At 41.5% G+C, this 26,419-nt stretch overlaps 1 protein-coding gene across 1 annotated transcript; it reads left to right on the top strand.

Moving 5' to 3' along the window:
• Positions 1 to 1,797: 1,797 nt before the first annotated feature.
• LOC311118691 (glycine receptor subunit alphaZ1) lies at positions 1,798 to 15,975 on the top strand (the record flags this gene model as incomplete). Its single annotated transcript, XM_084193478.1, has 4 exons — positions 1,798 to 1,865; positions 12,014 to 12,237; positions 15,168 to 15,250; positions 15,838 to 15,975. Coding segments are annotated over 4 exons (513 nt in total), but the record flags the coding sequence as incomplete, so codon positions are not given.
• Positions 15,976 to 26,419: the final 10,444 nt, after the last annotated feature.

The raw sequence follows: 26,419 nt of genomic DNA, 5'->3' as shown, positions 1-26,419 counted from the left end.
ATGTACTGTACGATCAAGTTAAAATGTTGTAATGTTTTTTGTTATATAAACCTGACATGTCATCAATAAGTAGAAGCCTTTAATTGATCAAAATGATTGGCTTTCCGGCTTTATGTAGAAGGTACCGGTGATGAGGAGGGCTTTTCCTGGAATTGGTGAGTAATATGATTTACCGTTCAAAGTCAAAATCTGTCATTTCCTGAGGGGATGGATGGGCGCTAGACTTGTTCCTGTTGCTGTCCTTTCTCCCTGAGCCCATTGAAAGTCAACTCTTGTCACCGGCCACTGGGTAATCACTTTTTTTTTTTTTTTTGTACAAGCAGGTAATACGGCCTTCAATGGACACACTTCAACCCTGTGGTGTTTGTTATAACCTTGACACTGTTGTCTGGAAACAACCTTGGAGTGTCTCTGAGGATCTTATCGTTTTCTGGGGGACATTCTCAGAATCTCTCAGTCAACATGGAGCGTTGTGTGTTTACAAAGTGATATTACAGTACCTCTGTGTACGGTTTTACACAGGTTTATGGGAAATTTCGTTGTGGTCCTCTGTAACTCAGTTGGTAGATTCCCAGGACCACCCGTACGTAAAGACTGTAAGTCACTTTAGATAACAGTGTCTGCTAAATAGCATTTGTTATTATGTTATATTAATATTATGTGTTCCACAAATATACTACTTAACACAATCCATTTTGTGTCTCTTTTTTCAGTGTATTAAAGGAGGAAGGAGGAAGGACTGTGTTTTCAGTATAATAAAGGAGGAAGAACTGTGTTTTCAGTGTAATAAAGGACGAAGGACTGTGTTTTCAGTGTAATAAAGGAGGAAGGACTGTGTTTTCAGTGTAATAAAGGACGAAGGACTGTGTTTTCAGTGTAATAAAGGAGGAAGGACTGTGTTTTCAGTGTAATAAAGGAGGAAGTACTGTGTTTTCAGTGTAATAAAGGAGGAAGGACTGTGTTTTCAGTGTAATAAAGGAGGAAGGACTGTGTTTTCAGTGTAATAAAGGAGGAAGGACTGTGTTTTCAGTGTAATAAAGGAGGAAGGACTGTGTTTTCAGTGTAATAAAGGAGGAAGGACTGTGTTTTCAGTGTAATAAAGGAGGAAGGACTGTGTTTTCAGTGTAATAAAGGAGGAAGTACTGTGTTTTCAGTGTAATAAAGGAGGAAGGACTGTGTTTTCAGTGTAATAAAGGAGGAAGGACTGTGTTTTCAGTGTAATAAAGGAGGAAGGACTGTGTTTTCAGTGTAATAAAGGAGGAAGGACTGTGTTTTCAGTGTAATAAAGGAGGAAGGACTGTGTTTTCAGTGTAATAAAGGAGGAAGTACTGTGTTTTCAGTGTAATAAAGGAGGAAGGACTGTGTTTTCAGTGTAATAAAGGAGGAAGGACTGTGTTTTCAGTGTAATAAAGGAGGAAGGACTGTGTTTTCAGTGTAATAAAGGAGGAAGGACTGTGTTTTCAGTATAATAAAGGAGGAAGGACTGTGTTTTCAGTGTAATAAAGGAGGAAGGACTGTGTTTTCAGTGTAATAAAGGAGGAAGGACTGTGTTTTCAGTATAATAAAGGAGGAAGGACTGTGTTTTCAGTGTAATAAAGGAGGAAGGACTGTGTTTTCAGTGTAATAAAGGAGGAAGGACTGTGTTTTCAGTATAATAAAGGAGGAAGGACTGTGTTTTCAGTATAATAAAGGAGGAAGGACTGTGTTTTCAGTACGTTTTCTGTCGGCAAGGAGGGGTTTTTGTTTCACAGTTCTGTAATAAGAAAATAAAATGATTTATTTTTCATTCTTTCACAGGTCCCCCTGTAAACGTAACATGCAACATTTTTATTAACAGTTTTGGGTCCATTGCTGAAACAACAATGGTAAGTCCAAATATGTTTACCTTTTCAATGTAAATACCCTTCAACATAAGTACATTTCTTTCTTTTGATATTGATATTTTGAAGTTAATGTGAGGATACACTGAAGCATTTTTATTTTCAACAGTATTTTGTCTTGCATAACTATGCCTTTAAGATTGTGATTGAATTGAAATAATGATGGCCTTAATATGCAGTGTGCCAACGTTTTCTTCTGGAATTACAAGCAGTGCCTCCTCGCCTGAATATTTAGAATAATATTTATCTGCCTCATTGAACTTCCTCTCTACTCAAAACTCAGTTCACACAGGGGTTTCATATCTACTGTTCCGATGTATTCATGTCTTCAAGGGGGCATCATTCAAACTCATTTAGGAAAGAATACAAATCTATTAGGTAGTTTATATTATAAAATCATCAGTTGTTGCCGATTATTTATCAAGATAGTAGACCTAGAGGTCTTGGATCTCTAGCAAAAGACATATAGATGAAATATATGTTGTTTGAAGGACCGTAGACCAACATGGAGACAGAAGGACCGTAGACCAACATGGAGACAGATAGTAGAGTTATGATATAGGGTGCTAGCTCACTGTGGAGTGGTGAAATATGTGTTATTTGAAGGACGGGACAACAACATAGAAACAGACCCCACCCACTGGACACAGACGTCAATTCAACATCTATTTCACGTTGGTTCAACCAACGTTGATTCAACCAGTGCTTGCCCAGTGGGATAGCAGGTAGCAGATCAATGTGTGCTCTGCTGGAAATCGCTGTCTGTACACAAATCAAATACAGTCAAGGACTGTGGCAGTCATATAAATAATAGGATGGCTTTCTATTGATATGGAGGCACTCAGTTACATAGTATGAAATTCAAACAAGCCCTGATGACAGATCCTTCCTACCTCATTCCTACCTTATTGTCGACCATAATGACAGCATATTGAAGGTTCCTGGAGAGCACAGAGCAGGGAGAGAAAATAAAGCAATGGGATGGAATGAATGGGATGGGATGGGATGGGATGGGATGAATGGGATGGGTTGGGATGGAATGGGATTGGTTGGAATGGGCTGGGTTGGGATGGGATGGGATGGGTTGGGATGGGATGGGATGGGTTGGGATGGGATGGGTTGGGATGGACTGGGTTGGGATGGAATGGGATGGAATGGGATGTGTTGGGATGGAATGGGCTGGGATGGAATGGGATGGGTTGGGATGGGCTGGGATGGAATGGGATGGGATGGGTTGGGATGAAATGGGATGGGATGGGATAGGCTGGGATGGAATGGAATGGGATGGGTTGGGATAGAATGGGATGGAATGGGCTGGGATGAAATGGGATGGGCTGGGATGGAATAGGCTGGGATAGCCTGGGAAGGGATGGGATGGAATGGGCTGGGAAGGGCTAGGATGGTCTGGGATTGGCTGGGATTGGATGGGATGGGCAGGGATGGGTTGGGATGGGCTGGGCTGGGATACGCTGGGATGGGCTGGGATGGGATGGATGGGCTGGGATGGGATGGGCTGGGATAGACTGGGTTGGGCTGGGATGGAATGGAATGGAATGGAATGGGATGGAATGGGATGAAATGGGATGGAATGGGCTGGGATGGATGGGATGGGCTGGGATGGGCTGGGATGAGCTGGGATGGGATGGGCTGTGATGGGCTGGGATTGGATGGGATGCTCTGGGACCGGCTGGGATGGGTTGGGATGGGATTAGCTGAGCTGGGATACGCTGGGATGGGCTGGGATGGGCTGGGATGGATGGGATGGACTGGGATAGGCTGGGTTGGGAAGGGCTGGGATGGAATGGAATGGGCTGGGATAGACTGGGTTGGGCTGGGATGGGATGGAATGGGATGGAATGGGATGGAATGGGATGGGATAGGCTGGGATATGCTGGGATAGGCTGGGAAGGGCAAGGATGGGATGGAATGGAATGGGATGGGTTGGGATGGAATGGGATGGAATGGGATGGAATGGGATGGAATGGGATGGGATAGGCTGGGAAGGGCATGGATGGAATGGAAGGGGATGGGTTGGGATGGAATGGGCTGGGATAGAATGGGATGGGCTGGGATTGGCTGGGCTAGTCTGGGATAGGCTGGGATGGGCTGGGATGGGCTGGAATGAGCTGGGATGGGCTGTGATGGGCTGGGATTGGATGGGATGGGATGGGCTGGGCTGGGATAGGCTGGGATGGGTTGGGATGGGAAGGGCTGGGATTGGATGGGATGGGATGGGATGGGTTGGGATGGGAAGGGCTGGGATGGGCTGGGATGGGTTGGGATGAGAAGGGCTGGGATGGACTGGGATGGGTTGGAATGAGCTGGGCTCTATTTTCCGGCTACCCGGATAAAGCACTAAATAAACTTCAGTTAGTGCTAAATACGGCTGCTAGAATCCTGACTAGAACCAAGAAATTTGATCATATTACTCCAGTGCTAGCTTCCCTACACTGGCTTCCTGTTAAGGCAAGGGCTGATTTCAAGGTTTTACTGTTAACCTATAAAGCGTTACATGGGCTTGCTCCTACCTATCTTTCCGAGTTGGTCCTGCCGTACATACCAATACGTACGCTACGGTCACAAGACGCAGGCCTCCTAATTGTCCCTAGAATTTCTAAGCAAACAGCGGGAGGCAGGGCTTTCTCCTATAGATCTCCATTTTTATGGAACAGTCTGCCTACCCATGTGAGAGACGCAGACTCGGTCTCAACCTTTAAGTCTTTACTGAAGACTTATCTCTTCAGTAGGTCATATGATTGAGTGTAGTCTGGCCCAGGAGTGTGAAGGTGAACGGAAAGGCTCTGGAGCAACGAACAGCCCTTGCTGTCTCTGCCGGGCCGGTTCCCCTCTCCACTGGGGTTCTCTGCCTCTAACCCTGTTGCAGGGGCTGAGTCACTGGCTTGCTGGTGCTCTTTCATGCCGTCCCTGGGAGGGGTGCGTCACTTGAGTGGGTTGAGTTACTGACGTGATCTTCCTGTCTGGGTTGGCGCCCCCCCTTGGTTTGTGCTGTGGTGGAGACCTCTGTGGGCTATACTCGGCCTTGTCTCAGGATTGTAAGTTGGTGGTTGAGGATATCCCTCTAGTGGTGCGGGGGCTGTGCTTTGGCAGAGTGGGTGGGGTTATATCCTTCCTGTTTGGCCCTGTCCAGGGGTTTCTTCGGATGGGGCCACAGTGTCTCCGGACCGCTCCTGTCTCAGCCTCCAGTATTTATGCTGCAGTAGTTTATGTGTCGGGGGGCTGGGGTTAGTTGGTTATACCTGGAGTACTTCTCCTGTCTTATCCAGTGTCCTGTGTGAATTTAAGTATGCTCTCTCTAATTCTCTCGTTCTCTCTTTCTCTCTGAGAACCTGAGCCCTAGGACCATACGTCAGGACTACCGGGCATGATGACACCTTGCTGTCCCCAGTCCGCCTGGCCTTGCTGCTATTCCAGTTTCAACTGTTCTGCCTGCGGTTACGAAACCCCTACCTGTCCCAGACCTGCTGTTTTCAACTCTTAATGATCGGCTATGAAAAGCCAACTGAGAGACCTGAGCCCTAGGACCATACGTCGGGACTACCGGCCGTGGTGACTCCTTGCTGTCCCCAGTCCGCCTGGCCTTGCTGCTATTCCAGTTTCAACTGTTCTGCCTGCGGTTATGGAACCCCTACCTGTCCCAGACCTGCTGTTTTCAACTCTTAATGATCGGCTATGAAAAGCCAACTGAGATTTATTCCTGATTATTATTTGACCATGCTTGTCACTTATGAACATTTTTGAACATCTTGGCATGGTTCTGTTATAATCTTCACCCGGCACAGGCAGAAGAGGACTGGCCACCCCTCATAGCCTGGTTCCTCTCTAGGTTTCTTCCTAGGTTTTCGCCTTTCTAGGGAGTTTTTCCTAGCCACCGTGCTTCTACACCTGCATTACTAGCTGTTTGGGGTTTTAGGCTGGGTTTCTGTACAGCACTTCGAGATATTAGCTGATGTAAGAAGGGCTATATAAAATAAAATTGATTGATTGATTGATTGGATGAGCTGGAATGGGTTGGGATGGACTGGGCTGGGATGGGATGGAATGGGATGGGATAGGATGGGATGGGATGGGATGGGATGGGCTGGGCTGGGCTGGGTTGGGAAGGGCTGGGCTGGGCTGGGCTGGGTTGGGATGGGCTGGGATGGTTGGGATGGGTTGGGATGGAATGGGATGGGATGGTTGAGATGGGTTTGGATGGGTTGGGTTGGGAAGGGCTGGGATGGGCTGGGTTGAGATGGGCTGGGATGGGCTGGGTTGAGATGGGCTGGGATGGGTTGGGACGGAACGGAATGGGCTGGGATGGGTTGGGATGGAATGGGCTGGGATGGGTTGAGATGGGTTGGGACGGAACGTAATGGGCTGGGATGAGCTGGGATGGGTTGGGATGGAATGGGCTGGGATGGGATGGGTTGGGATGTAACAGAATGGGCTGGGATAGGCTGGGATGGGATGGGATGGGTTGGGATGTAACAGAATGGGCTGGGATAGGTTGGGATGGGATGGGATGGGTTGGGATGTAACAGAATGGGCTGGGATAGGTTGGGATGGACTGGGAGGGGATGGGATGGAATGGGCTGGGATGGGCTGGGATGGGTTGGGATGGCCCAGGCCCTAGTTTTTAGTCTCCATGTCAAGTCTACCTGGGTGAGACGCATCAGTAGAGCTGCAACTAAAACTGCTGCAGACTGCACAGCCTCCTCATGCAGAACAAATGCAAGATATTCCACTATTTTTCTCTCTCTACACTCCACAATCAGTGGAATTGATCCGAACGCCTTTCCTCCGAGTCCTAGTCTCGCTCTCTCTCTCTCTCTCTCTCTCTCTCTCTCTCTCTCTCTCTCTCTCTCTCTCTCTCTCTCTCTCTCTCTCCTCTGTCTCTCTCTCGTGCTGTCTCTATGTCTCTCTCTCGCTCTCTCTCGCTCTCTCTGTATTTCTGTCTCTCTCTCATTCACACTGAAAATGTTCAAACACTAGTCGAGAAATAAATGGATTAAGGGATGGGGTGAGGTGAAACTAAAGAGAATGACATCAATAAATCTTTAGTGCTTATAGGGCTGCTGAGAACAATGTTTCATGCAGTAATGATCCGACTGAGGCTGCGTCGCAAATAGCACCCTATTCCCTGCGTAGTGGGCCCTGGTCAAAAGTAGTGCACTATGTAGGGATAAGGGTGCCATTTGGGACGCACCTGGCTCCTGGTCCACAATAGGAACCTGAGGTCCTCTGTGACCCACCACTGTCTAATTGTTTACCCGGCTTTAAAACTACAACGCCCAGGGGAAAAGCCAGAAGCTATTTAGTTAGCTCTCCTAGCCTGAGTCCCAAATGGCAACCTATTCTTTGACCAGGTCTCAGGGGGCTCTGAGCAAAAGTAGTGCACTATGTAGGGAATAGGGTGCAATTTGGGACTCATTCCTAGCCTACTGCTCTTTCATTTTCCCTTTTCCAGAGGCGAGAGAGTGAACGCATAAATCCAAAAGTCCTGACGTTTGTTTGTTACAGGGAGTTGGTGGAGCTCCATGCAGACCAGAGACTGTTTGTTACAGGGAGTTGGTGGAGCTCCATGCAGACCAGAGACTGTTTGTTACAGGGAGTTGGTGGAGCTCCATGCAGACCAGAGACTGTTTGTTACAGGGAGTTGGTGGAGCTCCATGCAGACCAGAGACTGTTTGTTACAGGGAGTTGGTGGAGCTCCATGCAGACCAGAGACTGTTTGTTACAGGGAGTTGGTGGAGCTCCATGCTACCAGAGACTGTTTGTTACAGGGAGTTGGTGGAGCTCCATGCAGACCAGAGACTGTTTGTTACAGGGAGTTGGTGGAGCTCCATGCAGACCAGAGACTGTTTGTTACAGGGAGTTGGTGGAGCTGGTTGGCTGTTGCTCCATGCTGACCAGAGTCATCATGAGACTGCATAGCCAAAACTTAAACTTTTCAAATATGTCACAGTCAGGACTAAGAGAGGGAGTGCATTTGGCCTTCGGCTTGAATGGCATTAAGGATTGGGTGCTAGGCTGTTGTGGTAAATCAGTTAGCTGAGAGAAATCACACCCAACATGTCTGGGAGAGTGAGTTCCACCATATCTTCTGCTGTTGCTGGTGGATGAATGTGTGAGACAACTCTATGCTTTCTAATCCAACACTATACTCCATGGTTCATAACTGTTGTAACAGAGGTTGGGTTAGAACCAGTCATGCCTGAGACCTGCAGTGTTGTGTTGTTGACCTGATCCTCTTTTGACGTGTAGGAGACCCGTGTTTGAACCCAGTTGGTCACACTATGTTAAGGATCCATTTTTTCAATCACACACATTAAATACGTTTACATTTGGTGGCAGCGGTGGGATTTGACATTGATGACTATTTTATTTATATCTTACTTGATATCACTTATAATGTGCAATAGTAAGGAGTTGATAGTAACAAACAGTCGAATCAGTCATTGTTGTAAGGTAGTGGTGGCAACCATAGAAATGGAATTACTCAATATGGCCGCCCATTCTCCCATCACTGAACATTGTCTTGAACAGGGGATTTCCCATTCTAGTAATTATATTTCTATGTTGGCAACAACCAAGGCCTAGTGGATGCCCCTGTGGTAAACTAGCAGTGTTTCCCAGTCTGCAAGACTACTGAGTTAGATGATAGATAGATTTAATCCCAAATGGCACCCTCATAGGGCCCTGGTCAAAGTAGTGCACTAAATAGGGAATAGGGTGCCATTTGGAACGCAGACATAGACCTGGTCCAATGGCTGCTGCATGTGTCTGTAGTTGCTCAACTCCCATGGTCTCTTCACTTTTAGAAAAAAAGGTGCTATCTAGAACCTAAAAAGTTTATTCGGTTGTCCCCATTGGAGAACCCTTTTAAGAACCCTTGTTGGTTCCAAATAGAACCCTTTTGCTTCCATGTAGAACCGTTTTGGGTTCCATGTAGAACCCTTTCCATCGAGGGTTTTACATGGAACACAAAATGGTTCTACCTGGAACCAAAACGGTTTTACCTAGAACCAAAAAGGGTTCTGCTATTGGGACAGCCAAAGAACCCTTTGGAACCCTTTTGGACCCTGTAGATGTATCAGTGAGTCAGTCACTTCTCTCTGCTAATGAAGAACAGCAGATGTGTTGTCATAATGTGTGAGATATTATCTAACTGCCCTGGAAGATCATCTTAAAAAAGCCTAGACTCTGAATTCTTATATTTTATCCTTTGTTGGGGTGATATTTTCATATTCCACCTTTGTGTTTAGAATCTAGATTTCTTCTATTTTAAATAATGAAAAGGTTTATGAAGACCTCATTTTGTAATCATAGTCGGACTAGACCTCATTTTGTAATCATAGTCGGACTAGACCTCATTCTGTAATCATAGTCAGATTAGACTTCATTCTGTAATCATAGTCAGACTACATTTACATTTACGTCATTTAGCAGACGCTCTTATCCAGAGCGACTTACAAATTGGTGCATTCACCTTATAGCCAGTGGGATAACCACTTTACAATATGTATATATATATTTTCTTTTTTCTTTTTTTTCTCTTCTTTTTTTGGGGGGGTGGGGTGGGGTAAGGGGGGGTAGAAGGATTACTTTATCCTATCCCAGGTATTCCTTAAAGAGGTGGGGTTTCAAGTGTCTCCAGAAGGTGGTGAGTGACTCCGCTGTCCTGGCATCGTGAGGGAGCTTGTTCCACCATTGGGGTGCCTGAGCAGCGAACAGTTTTGACTGGGCTGAGCGGGAACTGTGCTTCCGCAGAGGTAGGGGGGCCAGCAGGCCAGAGGTGGATGAACGCAATGCCCTCGTTTGGGTGTAGGGACTGATCAGAGCCTGAAGGTACGGAGGTGCCGTTCCCCTCACAGCTCCGTAGGCAATCACCTCATTCTGTAATCATAGTCAGACTAGACCTCATTATGTAATCAATCATAGTTCGACTAGACCTCATTATGTAATCATAGTCAGACTAGACCTCATTCTGTAATCATAGTCAGACTAGACCTCATTATGTAATCAATTATAGTCAGACTAGACCTCATTCTGTAATCATAGTCAGACTAGACCTCATTATGTAATCAATTATAGTCAGACTAGACCTCATTATGGAATCAATTATAGTCAGACTAGATCTCATTATGTAATCAATCATATTCAGACTAGACCTCATTCTGTGATCATAGTCAGACTAGACTTCATTCTGTAATCATAGTCAGTCTAGACCTCATTCTGTAATCATAGTCAGACTAGACCTCATTCTGTGATCATAGTCAGACTAGACTTCATTCTGTAAACAAATTCAGACTAGACCTCATTCTGTGATCATAGTCAGTCTAGACCTCATTCTGTAATCATAGTCAGACTAGACCTCATTCTGTGATCATAGTCAGTCTAGACCTCATTCTGTGATCATAGTCAGTCTAGACCTCATTCTGTAATCATAGTCAGACTAGACCTCATTCAGCAATCATTGTCAGACTAGACCTCATTCTGTAATCATAGTCAGACTAGACCTCATTCTGTAATCATAGTCAGACTAGACTTCATTCTGTAATCATAGTCAGACTAGACCTCATTCTGTAATCATAGTCAGACTAGACCTCATTCTGTAATCATAGTCAGACTAGACCTCATTCTGTAATCATAGTCAGACTAGACCTCATTCTGTAATCATAGTCAGACTAGACCTCATTCTGTAATCATAGTCAGACTAGACCTCATTCTGTAATCATAGTCAGACTAGACCTCATTCTGTAGTCAAAGTCAGACTAGCCCTCATTCTGTAATCATAGTTAGACTAGACCTCATTCTGTAATCAAAGTCAGACTAGCCCTCATTCTGTAATCATAGTTAGACTAGACCTCATTCTGTAATCATAGTCAGACTAGACCTCATTCAGCAATCATTGTCAGACTAGACCTCATTCTGTAATCATAGTCAGACTAGACCTCATTCTGTAGTCAAAGTCAGACTAGCCCTCATTCTGTAATCATAGTTAGACTAGACCTCATTCTGTAATCATAGTCAGACTAGACCTCATTCTGTAATCATAGTCAGACTAGACCTCATTCTGTAATCATAGTCAGACTAGATCTCATTCTGTAATCATAGTCAGACTAGACCTCATTCTGTAATCATAGTCAGACTAGATCTCATTCTGTAATCATAGTCAGACTAGACATCATTCTGTAATCATAGTCAGACTAGATCTCATTCTGTAATCATAGTCAGACTAGACCTCATCATGTAATCATAGTCAGACTAGACCTCATTCTGTAATCATAGTCAGACTAGACCTCATTCTGTAATCATAGTCAGACTAGACCTCATTATGTAATCATAGTCAGACTAGTCTCTCCATTTTCTTTTTCCTTTTTTTCCGTAAAAACTCATTTTTATTTTCAAACAAAATTCCCTAATAACAAAACAGGTCTATCTGTGTGTTGTGAGATAATTATTAGAAAATGTCCTTCTAATGTCGTGGCTGATTGCCATTGGAAAGGTCACCTGCTGTCCCCTCAGTAGACTGATATGCCATTCCTCGCCACATTACAGCCTAGACAGCTTAATGGTGGTTATGGGATGATATAACAGCACGCCCGTTCTCTAGAATAATTGACAATTACAGTTGACTGTCGTGGCTATAGGGCAAGGCTCTATTTAAGGGTTTTCTAATGGACATTTACACTATGAAACACCAGGACCATTATTTATCCCCTGGCTTCAGAATGCTGCTGCTACTCAGACATGCCTGATTTGCAGATACAATCTACACCTGGAAAGCCCAATAACGTCTATAGAATCTTTAGTTTAACTAAGCTTTATTCAATAAAAATGCATAGGTTTTTTTTAGGTTGAAAGAATTGGAAACCAATCCCCATGTCTTGTGCAATCATTTAACCCAGAAATCAATGATTAAATTAAACAATCAAACAAACAACCAAATCAATCAACCAATCAATCAACCAATCAACCAATCAACCAATCAACCAATCAACCAACCAACCAACCAACCAATCAACCAATCAATCAATCAAACCTTGCCCTGAGTCATGGCTATCCAATGCACTGACATAGCTTGGCCTTTCTCTGATGCACTGATTGACATTTACCTGTTCTCTCCCCAGGACTACAGAGTGAATATCTTCCTGAGACAGCAGTGGAACGACCCCAGGCTGGCCTATAGCGAATACCCCGACGACTCTCTCGACCTGGACCCATCTATGTTGGACTCCATCTGGAAACCTGATTTGTTCTTCGCCAACGAAAAAGGCGCCAATTTCCATGAGGTTACGACTGACAACAAGCTACTAAGGATTTCAAAAAATGGGAACGTATTGTATAGTATTCGGTATGCTATTCTTTTCTTGTTGTGTCTTCCCCTTTTCTTGTTAGTTTCTCAGAATGTCTATCGGGTGCTAGGTCTATGGCTGACAAATGAATGTCTATCTGGTGCTAGGTCTATGGCTGACAGATGAATGTCTATTGGGTGCTAGGTCTATGGCTGACAGATTAATGTCTATTGGGTGCTAGGTCAATGGCTGACAGATGAATGTCTATCTGGTGCTAGGTCTATGGCTGACAGATGAATGTCTATCTGGTGCTAGGTCTATGGCTGACAGATGAATGTCTATTGGGTGCTAGGTCTATGGCTGACAGATTAATGTCTATCTGGTGCTAGGTCTATGGCTGACAGATGAATGTCTATCTGGTGCTAGGTCTATGGCTGACAGATGAATGTCTATCTGGTGCTAGGTCTATGGCTGACAGATGAATGTATATTGGGTGCTAGGCCTATGGCTGACAGATGAATGTCTATCTGGTGCTAGGTCTATGGCTGACAGATGAATGTCTATTGGGTGCTAGGTCTATGGCTGACATATTAATGTCTATCTGGTGCTAGGTCTATGGCTGACAGATGAATGTCTATCCAGTGCTAGGTCTATGGCTGACAGATGAATGTCTATCTGGTGCTAGATCTATGACTGACAGATTCATGTCTATCTGGTGCTAGGTCTATGGCTGACAGATGAATGTATATCGGGTGCTAGGTCTATGGCTGACAGATGAATGTCTATCTGGTGCTAGGCCTATGGCTGACAGATGAATGTCTATCTGGTGCTAGGTCTATGGCTGACAAATGAATGTCTATCTGGTGCTAGGTCTATGGCTGACAGATTAATGTCTATCTGGTGTTAGGTCTACGGCTGACAGATGAATGTCTATCCAGTGCTAGGCCTATGGCTGACAGATGAATGTCTATCTGGTGCTAGGTCTATGGCTGACAAATGAATGTCTATCTGGTGCTAGGTCTATGGCTGACAGATTAATGTCTATCTGGTGTTAGGTCTACGGCTGACCGATGAATGTCTATCCAGTGCTAGGTCTATGGCTGACAGATGAATGTCTATCTGGTGCTAGATCTATGACTGACAGATTAATGTCTATCTGGTGCTAGGTCTATGGCTGACAGATGAATGTCTATCGGGTGCTAGGTCTATGGCTGACAGATGAATGTCTATCGGGTGCTAGGTCTATGGCTGACAGATTAATGTCTATCCAGTGCTAGCCTATGGCTGACAGATGATTTCTGATTCGCCTCTATATTGCTTATGGTGGAAACAAAACATATATTAACATCCACAAAACAACAAAAGTGATATACTTTAAATGCGAGCATCTTTGCAGTGTATTTGATCTGTTATCAAGCCTAGTATTGAACCCTTGGACAGACAGAGGGGAATTTGATCCTTATAAACAGCTATGTGAAGGCAGTGAGAAGAGGCCTTCTCATTTCTTACCTTGACACCATCAATATTATTATTATTGTTATTATTATTATTATTATTATTATTAAATGAACCCTTTAGATCGCTTTGATCTCACCTGACCCCGCGCTAAAGAGAACCTGCCTCGGTGTATTTTCTGATTGAAAAAAGAAACCTTATAAATAACATTTGTCGTGAAACTGTGATGTTGCAATGCGACCAATAGACCTGCTCCTCACCTACCTATCTCAAGATAAAAGGAAGGCGTTTGCAGCCGTCTAGGTAGAAGCATTAATGGCTGCTGCTTTTATAGATGTTTTTCAATACTCACGGTATGAACGACAACATGGAGATGCAGCCAGTCCGTTTGGGGATGAGGTCTGCATGCATGATTAGCAGGAAGCTGTTTGTCATGAGGGGAAGAACGCCTGAGGTGTGTAATGTAACCTTTTATATTACAGGCCATCATGACAGGACATATAGCAGCAGTTATAACAATATGTTACCCTGCTACTCTAATACTGTGCTTTAGAACAATATGTTACCCTGCTACTCTAATACTGTGCTTTAGAACAATATATTACCCTGCTACTCTAATACTGTGCTTTAGAACAATATGTTACCCTGCTACTCTAATACTGTGCTTTAGAACAATATGTTACCCTGCTACTCTAATACTGTGCTTTAGAACAATATGTTACCCTGCTACTCTAATACTGTGCTTTAGAACAATATGTTACCCTGCTACTCTAATACTGTGCTTTAGAACAATATGTTACCCTGCTACTCTAATACTGTGCTTTAGAACAATATGTTACCCTGCTACTCTAATACTGTGCTTTAGAACAATATGTTACCCTGCTACTCTAATACTGTGCTTTAGAACAATATGTTACCCTGCTACTCTAATACTGTGCTTTATAACAATATGTTACCCTGCTACTCTAATACTGTGCTTTAGAACAATATGTTACCCTGCTACTCTAATACTGTGCTTTAGAACAATATGTTACCCTGCTACTCTAATACTGTGCTTTAGAACAATATGTTACCCTGCTACTCTAATACTGTACTTTAGAACAATAACATAAGAAGACATAATATAAACCTTATTATAAGACATTATAAAGGCATATAACATGCATATAACATGTTGTTATAAGTGCAGACAAAGTGTTACCAACATTATTACCTAGTTTAATGATGGATACTATGTGACCAGAATAACACTGATCCTGGCCTGTCCCATGGACCTCATGTGTTCTAGAAAGTTCAAAATTCCATTCTATTCTATTCTATTCCATTCTATTCTATTCCATTATATTCCATTCTATTCTATTCCATTCCATTATATTCTATTCCATTCTATTCTATTCCATTCTATTCTATTCCATTCCATTATATTCTACTCTATTCTATGTAATAACGCTGATCCTGGCTAGTCTGTTCTGTTCTGGTCTTTCCTGTTTTATGCTGTTCTGTTTTGTTCTGTTGTGCTATTCTATGTGACCAGAATAACGCTGGTCCTGGCCTGTCCGATGGACTTGAAGAACTTCCCTATGGACGTACAGACGTGTATCATGCAGCTGGAGAGTTGTGAGTATTCCTTTAGGAACACAGTTATCACACACACACACACACACACACACACACACACACACACACACACACACACACACACAGGTAGGGTAAGAGGGGGAAGTATTTATTTTGTGTTGGTGAGATGGATGTGTTCCTGGTCTGGAGGACAGTATGATGAAAGGCCCAGTGATTTACGTTGCCCCTGCAGCAGCAGAGAGCAGATACAGGGAAGGGACAGGGAGGGAGTTAGGGGGGGGGGGGACCAACCTGCTCCAACCTGCTCTAACCAGCCATCACTGGCTTCTCCCTCCCTCCCCACCTCCTCTCTTTGGAAATGATGGCGTTGTCTTTTTTTCTTGACTTATTGTTCTCAGGTATGTAGAATGAAAGCAACATGTATTGCTTCCGTATGAGCACTGTGGAGCTACGGTAGAGGTGGTTGATCAAGGCATTTAAACATTCATCATACCGCATTGTCAATAATGATTATTTTTCTCTTAAAAAAAAAAACAGCTTGAATGTACTGTGGTACTAATCTGTGGTAGTAAGACTGTAATAATACTGTGGTAATAATGATCTTGTTTCAAACTGTTCCCATCCAGTCGGCTATACGATGAACGATCTCATATTTGAGTGGGACGAGAAGGGAGCCGTGCAGGTAGCAGACGGACTGACATTACCTCAGTTTATACTGAAAGAGGAAAAAGACCTGCGGTACTGCACCAAGCACTACAACACAGGTTGGTCTGTCTCCACTTCTCTGGCTACCTCTACCTTTTGTAAGGGGTTTGTACGTTGAGCTAAACTCTCTTTCTCTACTTTGGGCTTTAGTTGGCAGTCTGAGAACAGCGTAACACAGACATTACAGGGCTTTAGTTGACAGTCTGAGAACAGCGTAACATAGACATTACAGGGCTTTAGTTGACAGTCTGAGAACAGCGTAACATAGACATTACAGGGCTTTAGTTGACAGTCTGAGAACAGCGTAACATAGACATTACAGGGCTTTAGTTGACAGTCTGAGAACAGCGTAACATAGACATTACAGGGCTTTAGTTGACAGTCTGAGAGCAGCGTAACATAGACATTACAGGGCTTTAGTTGACAGTCTGAGAACAGCGTAACATAGACATTACAGGGCTTTAGTTGACAGTCTGAGAACAGCGTAACATAGACATTACAGGGCTTTAGTTGACAGTCTGAGAACAGCGTAACATAGACATTACAGGGCTTTAGTTGACAGTCTGAGAACAGCGTAACATAGACATTACAGGGCTTTAGTTGACAGTCTGAGAACAGCGTAACATAGACATTACAGGGCTTTAGTTGACAGTCTGAGAACAGCGTAACATAGACATTACAGGGCTTTAGTTGACAGTCTGAGAACAGCGTAACATAGACATTACAGGGCTTTAGTTGACAGTCTGAGAACAGCGTAACATAGACATTACAGGGCTTTAGTTGACAGTCTGAGAACAGCGTAACATAGACATTACAGGGCTTTAGTTGACAGTCTGAGAACAGCGTAACATAGACATTACAGGGCTTTAGTTGACAGTCTGAGAACAGCGTAACATAGACATTACAGGGCTTTAGTTGACAGTCTGAGAACAGCGTAACATAGACATTACAGGGCTTTAGTTGACAGTCTGAGAACAGCGTAACATAGACATTACAGGGCTTTAGTTGACAGTCTGAGAACAGCGTAACATAGACATTACAGGGCTTTAGTTGACAGTCTGAGAACAGCGTAACATAGACATTACAGGGTGCGTTGTTAGGACACGAAACGCTGGAACACTGATTGGGAGAAAGAAGGGAGGAAGGGCCGGATCAACCATAGCTTTGTCCCAAATAGCACCCTATTCACTGAAAACCATCTGGCCACTCAACCTCACCAGTCTCACATTGTTACTCTCCAGATACAACAGAAAGAAACAGATATTGAAGGCCAGTCTATATGGAATCTAAACAGAGACTGAAAGCCTGTCTAGATGAAATCTAAACAGAAACTAAAGGTCAGTCTAGATGGAATCTAAACAGAGACTAAAGGCCAGTCTATATGGAATATAAACAGAGACTAAAGGACAGTCTAGATGGAATCTAAACAGAAACTAAAGGCCAGTCTATATGGAATATAAACAGAGACTAAAGGCCAGTCTAGATGGAATATAAACAGAGACTAAAGGCCAGTCTATATGGAATATAAAAATAGACTAAAGGCCAGTCTAGAATAATCTAAACAGAGACTAAAGGCCAGTCTATATGGAATATAAACAGAGATTGAAGGTCAGTCTATATGGAATAAAAACGGAGACTAAAGGCCAGTCTATATGGAATAAAAACAGAGACTAAAGGTCAGTCTACATGGAATCTAAACAGAGACTAAAGGCCAGTCTAGATGGAATCTAGACAGAGAATAAAGGCCAGTCTATATGGATTATAAACCTAGAATAAAGGCCAGTCTTTATGGAATCTAAACAGAGACTGAAGGCCAGTCTATATTGAATATAAACAGAGACTAAAGGACAGTCTAGATGGAATCTAAACAGAGACTAAAGGCCTGTCTAGAATAATCTAAACAGAGACTAAACGCCAGTCTATATGGAATATAAACAGAGACTGAAGGTCAGTCTATATGGAATAAAAACGGAGACTAAAGGCCAGTCTATATGGAATAAAAACAGAGACTAAAGGTCAGTCTACATGGAATCTAAACAGAGACTAAAGGCCAGTCTAGATGGAATCTAGACAGAGAATAAAGGCCAGTCTATATGGATTATAAACCTAGAATAAAGGCCAGTCTTTATGGAATCTAAACAGAGACTGAAGGCCAGTCTATATTGAATATAAACAGAGACTAAAGGACAGTCTAGATGGAATCTAAACAGAGACTAAAGGCCAGTCTAGAATAATCTAAACAGAGACTAAAGGCCAGTCTATATGGAATATAAACCGAGACTTAAGGCCAGTCTAGATGGAATCTAAACAGAGACTAAAGGCCAGTCTATATGGAATATAAACAGAGACTGAATGCCAGTCTAGAATAATCTAAACAGAGACTAAAGGCCAGTCTATATGGAATATAAACAGAGACTTAAGGCCAGTCTAGATGGAATCTAAACAAAGACTGAATGCCTGTCTAGACGGAATCTAAACAGAGACTAAAGGCCATTCTAGATGGAATCTAAACAGAGACTAAAGGCCAGTCTAGATGGAATCTAAACAGAGACTAAAGGCCTGTCTAGATGGAATATAAACGGAAACTAAAGGCCAGTCTAGATGGAATCTAAACAGAGACTAAAGGCCAGTCTAGATGGAATCTAAACAGAGACTAAAGGCCAGTCTAGATGGAATGTAAATAGAGACTAAAGGCCAGTCTATATGGAATATAAACAGAGTCTAAAGGCCAGTTTAGAATAATCTAAACAGAGGCTAAAGGCCAGTCTAGAATAACCTAAACAGAGGCTAAAGGCCAGTCTAGAATATTCTAAACAGAGATTAAAGGCCAGTCTATATGGAATAGAAACAGAGACTGAAGGCCAGTCTAGACGGAATCTAAACAGAGACTAAAGGCCAGTCTAGATGGAATCTAAACAGAGACTAAAGGCCAGTCTAGATGGAATATAAACAGAAACTAAAGACCAGTCTATATGGAATATAAACAGAGACTAAAGGCCAGTCTATATGGAATATAAAGAGAGACTTAAGGCCAGTCTAGATGGAATCTAAACATAGACTAAAGGCCAGTCTATATGGAATATAAACAGAGACTAAAGGCCAGTCTAGATGGAATATAAACAGAATCTAAAGGCCAGTCTAGATGGAATATAAACAGAGACTTAAGGCCAGTCTAGATGGAATCTAAACAGAGACTAAAGGCCAGTCTATATGGAATATAAACAGAGACTAAATGCCAGTCTGTATGGAATAAAAACACAGACTAAAGGCCAGTCTAGATGGAATCTAAACAGAGACTAAAGGCCAGTTTAGATTAAATATAAACAGCAACTAAAGGTCAGTCTATATAAACAGAGACTTAAGACCAGTCTATATGGAATATAAACAGAGACTCTAAAGGCCAGTCTAGATGGAATATAAACAGAAACTAAAGACCAGTCTATATGGAATATAAACAGAGACTAAAGGCCAGTCTATATGGAATATAAAGAGAGACTTAAGGCCAGTCTAGATGGAATCTAAACATAGACTAAAGGCCAGTCTATATGGAATATAAACAGAGACTAAAGGCCAGTCTAGATGGAATATAAACAGAGACTTAAGGCCAGTCTAGATGGAATCTAAACAGAGACTAAAGGCCAGTCTATATGGAATATAAACAGAGACTGAAGGTCAGTCTATATGGAATAAAAACAGAGACTAAAGGCCAATCTATATGGAATAAAAACAGAGACTAAAGGTCAGTCTACATGGAATCTAAACAGAGACTAAAGGCCAGTCTAGATGGAATCTAGACAGAGAATAAAGGCCAGTCTATATGGATTATAAACCTAGACTAAAGGCCAGTCTTTATGGAATCTAAACAGAGACTGAAGGCCAGTCTATATGGAATATAAACAGAGACTAAAGGCCAGTCTAGAATAATCTAAACAGAAAGAAAATGTCAGTCTATAATAATCCAAAGAGAGGCTAAAGGTCAGTCTAGAATAACTTAAACAGAGGCTAAAGGCAAGTCTAGAATAATCTAAACAGAGATTAAAGGCCAGTCTATATGGAATATAAAAAGAAACTGAAGGCCAGTCTAGATGGAATTTAAACAGTTACTGAAGGCCAGTCTAGATGAAATCAAACAGAGACTAAAGGCCAGTTTAGATGGAAACTAAACAGAGACTAAAGGCCAGTCTAGATGGAATCTAAACAGAGACTAAATGCCAGTCTAGATGGTATATAAACAGAGAATAAAGGCCAGTCTATATGGAATCTAAACAAAGACTAAAGGCCAGTCTTTATGGAATCTAATCAGAGACTAAAGGCCAGTCTATATGGAATATAAACAGAGACTAAATGACAGTCTAGATGGAATCTAAACAGAGACTAAAGGCCAGTCTAGATGGAATATAAATGGAGACTGAAGGCCAATCTATATGGAATATAAACATAGACTAAAGGCCAGTCTATATGGAATCTAAACAGCAACTAAAGGCCATTCTTTATAAACAGAGACTTAAGACAAGTCTACATGGAATATAAACAGAGACTAAAGGCCAGTCTATATAGAATATAAACAGAGACTAAATGCCAGTCTGTATGGAATAAAAACACAGACTAAAGGCCAGTCTAGATGGAATCTAAACAGAGACTAAAGGCCAGTTTAGATTAAATATAAACAGCAACTAAAGGTCAGTCTATATAAACAGAGACTTAAGACCAGTCTATATGGAATATAAACAGAGACTCTAAAGGCCACTCTATATGGAATATAAACAGAGACTAAAGGTCAGTCTATATGGAATATCAACAGAGACTAAAGGACAGTCTATATGGAATCTAAACAGAGACTAAAGGCCAGTCTAGATGGAATATAAACAGAGAATAAATGCCAGTCTATATGGAATATAAACATAGACTAAAGGCGAGTCTATATGGAATATAAACAGAGACTAAAGGCCAGTCTAGAATAATCTAAACAGAGACTAAAGGCCAGTCTATATGGAATATAAACCGAGACTTAAGGCCAGTCTAGATGGAATCTAAACAGAGACTAAAGGCCAGTCTATATGGAATATAAACAGAGACTGAATGCCAGTCTAGAATAATCTAAACAGAGACGAAAGGCCAGTCTAGATGGAATCTAAACAGAGACTAAAGGGCAGTCTAGATGGAATCTAAACAGAGACTAAAGGCCAGTCTAGATGGAATGTAAATAGAGACTAAAGGCCAGTCTATATGGAATATAAATAGAGTCTAAAGGCCAGTTTAGAATAATCTAAACAGAGGCTTAAGGCCAGTCTAGAATAACCTAAACAGAGGCTAAAGGCCAGTCTAGAATATTCGAAACAGAGATTAAAGGCCAGTCTATATGGAATAGAAACAGAGACTGAAGGCCAGTCTAGACGGAATCTAAACAGAGACTAAAGGCCAGTCTAGATGGAATTTAAACAGAGACTAAAGGCCAGTCTAGATGGAATATAAACAGAAACTAAAGACCAGTCTATATGGAATATAAAATGAGACTAAAGGCCAGTCTATATGGAATATAAAGAGAGACTTAAGGCCAGTCTAGATGGAATCTAAACATAGACTAAAGGCCAGTCTATATGGAATATAAACAGAGACTAAAGGCCAGTCTAGATGGAATAGAAACAGAGACTGAAGGCCAGTCTAGATGGAATCTAAAAAGAGACTAAAGGCCAGTCTAGATGGAATCTAAACAGAGACTAAAGGCCAGTCTAGATGGAATATAAACAGAAACTAAAGACCAGTCTATATGGAATATAAACAGAGACTAAAGGCCAGTCTATATGGAATATAAACAGAGACTTAAGGCCAGTCTAGATGGAATCTAAACATAGACTAAAGGCCAGTCTATATGGAATAGAAACAGAGACTGAAGGCCAGTCTAGACGGAATCTAAACAGAGACTAAAGGCCAGTCTAGATGGAATCTAAACAGAGAATAAAGGCCAGTCTAGATGGAATATAAACAGAAACTAAAGACCAGTCTATATGGAATATAAAATGAGACTAAAGGCCAGTCTATATGGAATATAAACATAGACTAAAGGCCAGTCTACATGGAATCTAAACAGAGAATAAAGGCCAGTCTATATGGAATCTAAACAGAGACTAAAGGCCAGTCTTTATGGAATCTAAACAGAGACTAAAGGTCAGTCTATATGGAATATCAACAGAGACTAAAGGCCAGTCTTTATGGAATCTAAACAGAGACTAAAGGCCAGTCTATATGGAATATAAACAGAGACTAAAGGACAGTCTAGATGGAATCTAAACAGAGACTAAAGGCCAGAGTAGATGGAATATAAACAGAGAATAAATGCTACTCTATATGGAATATAAACATAGACTAAAGTCGAGTCTATATGGAATATAAACAGAGACTAAAGGCCAGTCTAGAATAATCTAAACAGAGACTAAAGGCAAGTCTATATGGAATATAAAAAGAGACTAAATGCCAGTCTGTATGGAATAAAAACAGAGACTAAAGGCCAGTCTAGATGGAATCTAAACAGAGACTAAAGGTCAGTCTATATGGAATATCAACAGAGACTAAAGGCCAGTCTTTATGGAATCTAAACAGAGACTAAAGGCCAGAGTAGATGGAATATAAACAGAGAATAAATGCTACTCTATATGGAATATAAACATAGACTAAAGTCGAGTCTATATGGAATATAAACAGAGACTAAAGGCCAGTCTAGAATAATCTAAACAGAGACTAAAGGCAAGTCTATATGGAATATAAACAGAGACTAAATGCCAGTCTGTATGGAATAAAAACAGAGACTAAAGGCCAGTCTAGATGGAATCTAAACAGAGACTAAAGGCCAGTCTAGATGGAATATAAACAGAGAATAAATGCCAGTCTATATGGAATATAAACATAGACTAAAGGCGAGTCTATATGGAATATAAACAGAGACTAAAGGCCAGTCTAGAATAATCTAAACAGAGACTAAAGGCCAGTCTATATGGAATATAAACCGAGACTTAAGGCCAGTCTAGATGGAATCTAAACAGAGACTAAAGGCCAGTCTATATGGAATATAAACAGAGACTGAATGCCAGTCTAGAATAATCTAAACAGAGACTAAAGGCCAGTCTATATGGAATATAAACAGAGACTTAAGGCCAGTCTAGATGGAATCTAAACAAAGACTGAATGCCTGTCTGGGTGGAATCTAAACAGAGACTAAAGGCCAGTCTAGATGGAATCTAAACAGAGACGAAAGGCCAGTCTAGATGGAATCTAAACAGAGACTAAAGGCCAGTCTAGATGGAATCTAAACAGAGACTAAAGGCCAGTCTAGATGGAATGTAAATAGAGACTAAAGGCCAGTCTATATGGAATATAAATAGAGTCTAAAGGCCAGTTTAGAATAATCTAAACAGAGGCTAAAGGCCAGTCTAGAATAACCTAAACAGAGGCTAAAGGCCAGTCTAGAATATTCGAAACAGAGATTAAAGGCCAGTCTAGATGGAATAGAAACAGAGACTGAAGGCCAGTCTAGATGGAATCTAAACAGAGACTAAAGGCCAGTCTAGATGGAATCTAAACAGAGACTAAATGCCAGTCTAGATGGAATATAAACAGAAACTAAAGACCAGTATATATGGAATATAAACAGAGACTAAAGGCCAGTCTATATGGAATATAAACAGAGACTTAAGGCCAGTCTAGATGGAATCTAAACATAGACTAAAGGCCAGTCTATATGGAATAGAAACAGAGACTGAAGGCCAGTCTAGACGGAATCTAAACAGAGACTAAAGGCCAGTCTAGATGGAATCTAAACAGAGAATAAAGGCCAGTCTAGATGGAATATAAACAGAAACTAAAGACCAGTCTATATGGAATATAAAATGAGACTAAAGGCCAGTCTATATGGAATATAAACATAGACTAAAGGCCAGTCTACATGGAATCTAAACAGAGAATAAAGGCCAGTCTATATGGAATCTAAACAGAGACTAAAGGCCAGTCTTTATGGAATCTAAACAGAGACTAAAGGTCAGTGTATATGGAATATCAACATAGACTAAAGGCCAGTCTTTATGGAATCTAAACAGAGACTAAAGGCCAGTCTATATGGAATATAAACAGAGACTAAAGGACAGTCTAGATGGAATCTAAACAGAGACTAAAGGCCAGAGTAGATGGAATATAAACAGAGAATAAATGCTACTCTATATGGAATATAAACATAGACTAAAGTCGAGTCTATATGGAATATAAACAGAGACTAAAGGCCAGTCTAGAATAATCTAAACAGAGACTAAAGGCAAGTCTATATGGAATATAAACAGAGACTAAATGCCAGTCTGTATGGAATAAAAACAGAGACTAAAGGCCAGTCTAGATGGAATCTAAACAGAGACTAAAGGTCAGTCTATATGGAATATCAACAGAGACTAAAGGCCAGTCTTTATGGAATCTAAACAGAGACTAAATGCCAGTCTGTATGGAATAAAAACAGAGACTAAAGGCCAGTCTAGATGGAATATAAACAGAGAATAAATGCCAGTCTATATGGAATATAAACATAGACTAAAGGCGAGTCTAAATGGAATATAAACAGAGACTAAAGGCCAGTCTAGAATAATCTAAACAGAGACTAATAGCCAGTCTATATGGAATATAAACCGAGACTTAAGGCCAGTCTAGATAGAATCTAAACAGAGACTAAAGGCCAGTCTATATGGAATATAAACAGAGACTGAAGGCCAGTCTAGAATAATCTAAACAGAGACTAAAGGCCAGTTTATATGGAATATAAACAGAGACTTAAGGCCAGTCTAGATGGAATCTAAACAAAGACTGAATGCCTGTCTAGGCGGAATCTAAACAGAGACTAAAGGCCAGTCTAGAAGGAATCTAAACAGAGATTAAAGGCCAGTCTAGATGGAATCTAAACAGAGACTAAAGGCCAGTCTAAATGGAATATAGACAGAGACTAAAGAGTCGTCTATTTGGAATATAAACAGAGACTAAAGGCCAGTCTAGATGGAATCTAAACAGAGACTAAAGGCCAGTCTAGAATCATCTAAACAGAGGCTAAAGGCCAGTCTAGAATAACCTAAACAGAGGCTAAAGGCCAGTCGAGAATATTCTAAACAGAGATTAAAGGCCAGTCTATATGGAATAGAAACAGAGACTGAAGGCCAGTCTAGACGGAATCTAAACAGAGACTAAAGGCCAGTCTAGATGGAATCTAAACAGAGACTAAAGGCCAGTCTAGATGGAATATAAACAGAAACTAAAGACCAGTCTATATGGAATATAAACAGAGACTAAAGGCCAGTCTATATGGAATATAAACAGAGACTTAAGGCCAGTCTAGATGGAATCTAAACATAGACTAAAGGCCAGTCTATATGGAATATAAACAGAGACTAAAGGCCAGTCTAGATGGAATATAAACAGAATTTAAAGAACAGTCTAGATGGAATATAAACAGAGACTTAAGGCCAGTCTAGATGGAATCTAAACAGAGACTAAAGTCCAGTCTATATGGAATATAAACAGAGACTAAAGGCCAGTCTAGATGGAATCTAAACAGAATCTAAAGGCCAGTCTAGATGGAATCTAAACAGAGACTAAGGCCAGTCTATATGGAATATGAACAGAGACTAAAGGCCAGTCTTTATGGAATCTAAACAGAGACTAAAGGCCAGTCTATATTGAATATAAACAGAGACTAAAGAGTAGTCTATATGGAATCTAAACAGAGGCTAAAGGCAAGTCTAGAATAATCTAAACAGAGATTAAAGGCCAGTCTATATGGAATATAAAAAGAAACTGAAGGCCAGTCTAGATGGAATCTAAACAGTTACTGAAGGCCAGTCTAGATGGAATCTAAACAGAGACTAAAGGCCAGTCTAGATGGAATCTAAACAGAGAATAAAGGCCAGTCTATATGGATTATAAACCTAGAATAAAGGCCAGTCTTTATGGAATCTAAACAGAGACTGAAGGCCAGTCTATATTGAATATAAACAGAGACTAAAGGACAGTCTAGATGGAATCTAAACAGAGACTAAAGGCCAGTCTAGAATAATCTAAACAGAGACTAAAGGCCAGTCTATATGGAATATAAACCGAGACTTAAGGCCAGTCTAGATGGAATCTAAACAGAGACTAAAGGCCAGTCTATATGGAATATAAACAGAGACTGAATGCCAGTCTAGAATAATCTAAACAGAGACTAAAGGCCAGTCTATATGGAATATAAACAGAGACTTAAGGCCAGTCTAGATGGAATCTAAACAAAGACTGAATGCCTGTCTAGACGGAATCTAAACAGAGACTAAAGGCCATTCTAGATGGAATCTAAACAGAGACTAAAGGCCAGTCTAGATGGAATCTAAACAGAGACTAAAGGCCTGTCTAGATGGAATATAAACGGAAACTAAAGGCCAGTCTAGATGGAATCTAAACAGAGACTAAAGGCCAGTCTAGATGGAATCTAAACAGAGACTAAAGGCC

This window comes from Coregonus lavaretus, assembly GCF_964263955.1.
Source record: "Coregonus lavaretus genome assembly, contig: HAP1_SCAFFOLD_7493, whole genome shotgun sequence".
Classification (NCBI taxonomy): Eukaryota; Metazoa; Chordata; class Actinopteri; order Salmoniformes; family Salmonidae; genus Coregonus; species Coregonus lavaretus.
Note: the sequence above shows the minus strand (reverse complement) of the source record. Positions and strands in the feature narration are given on the sequence as shown.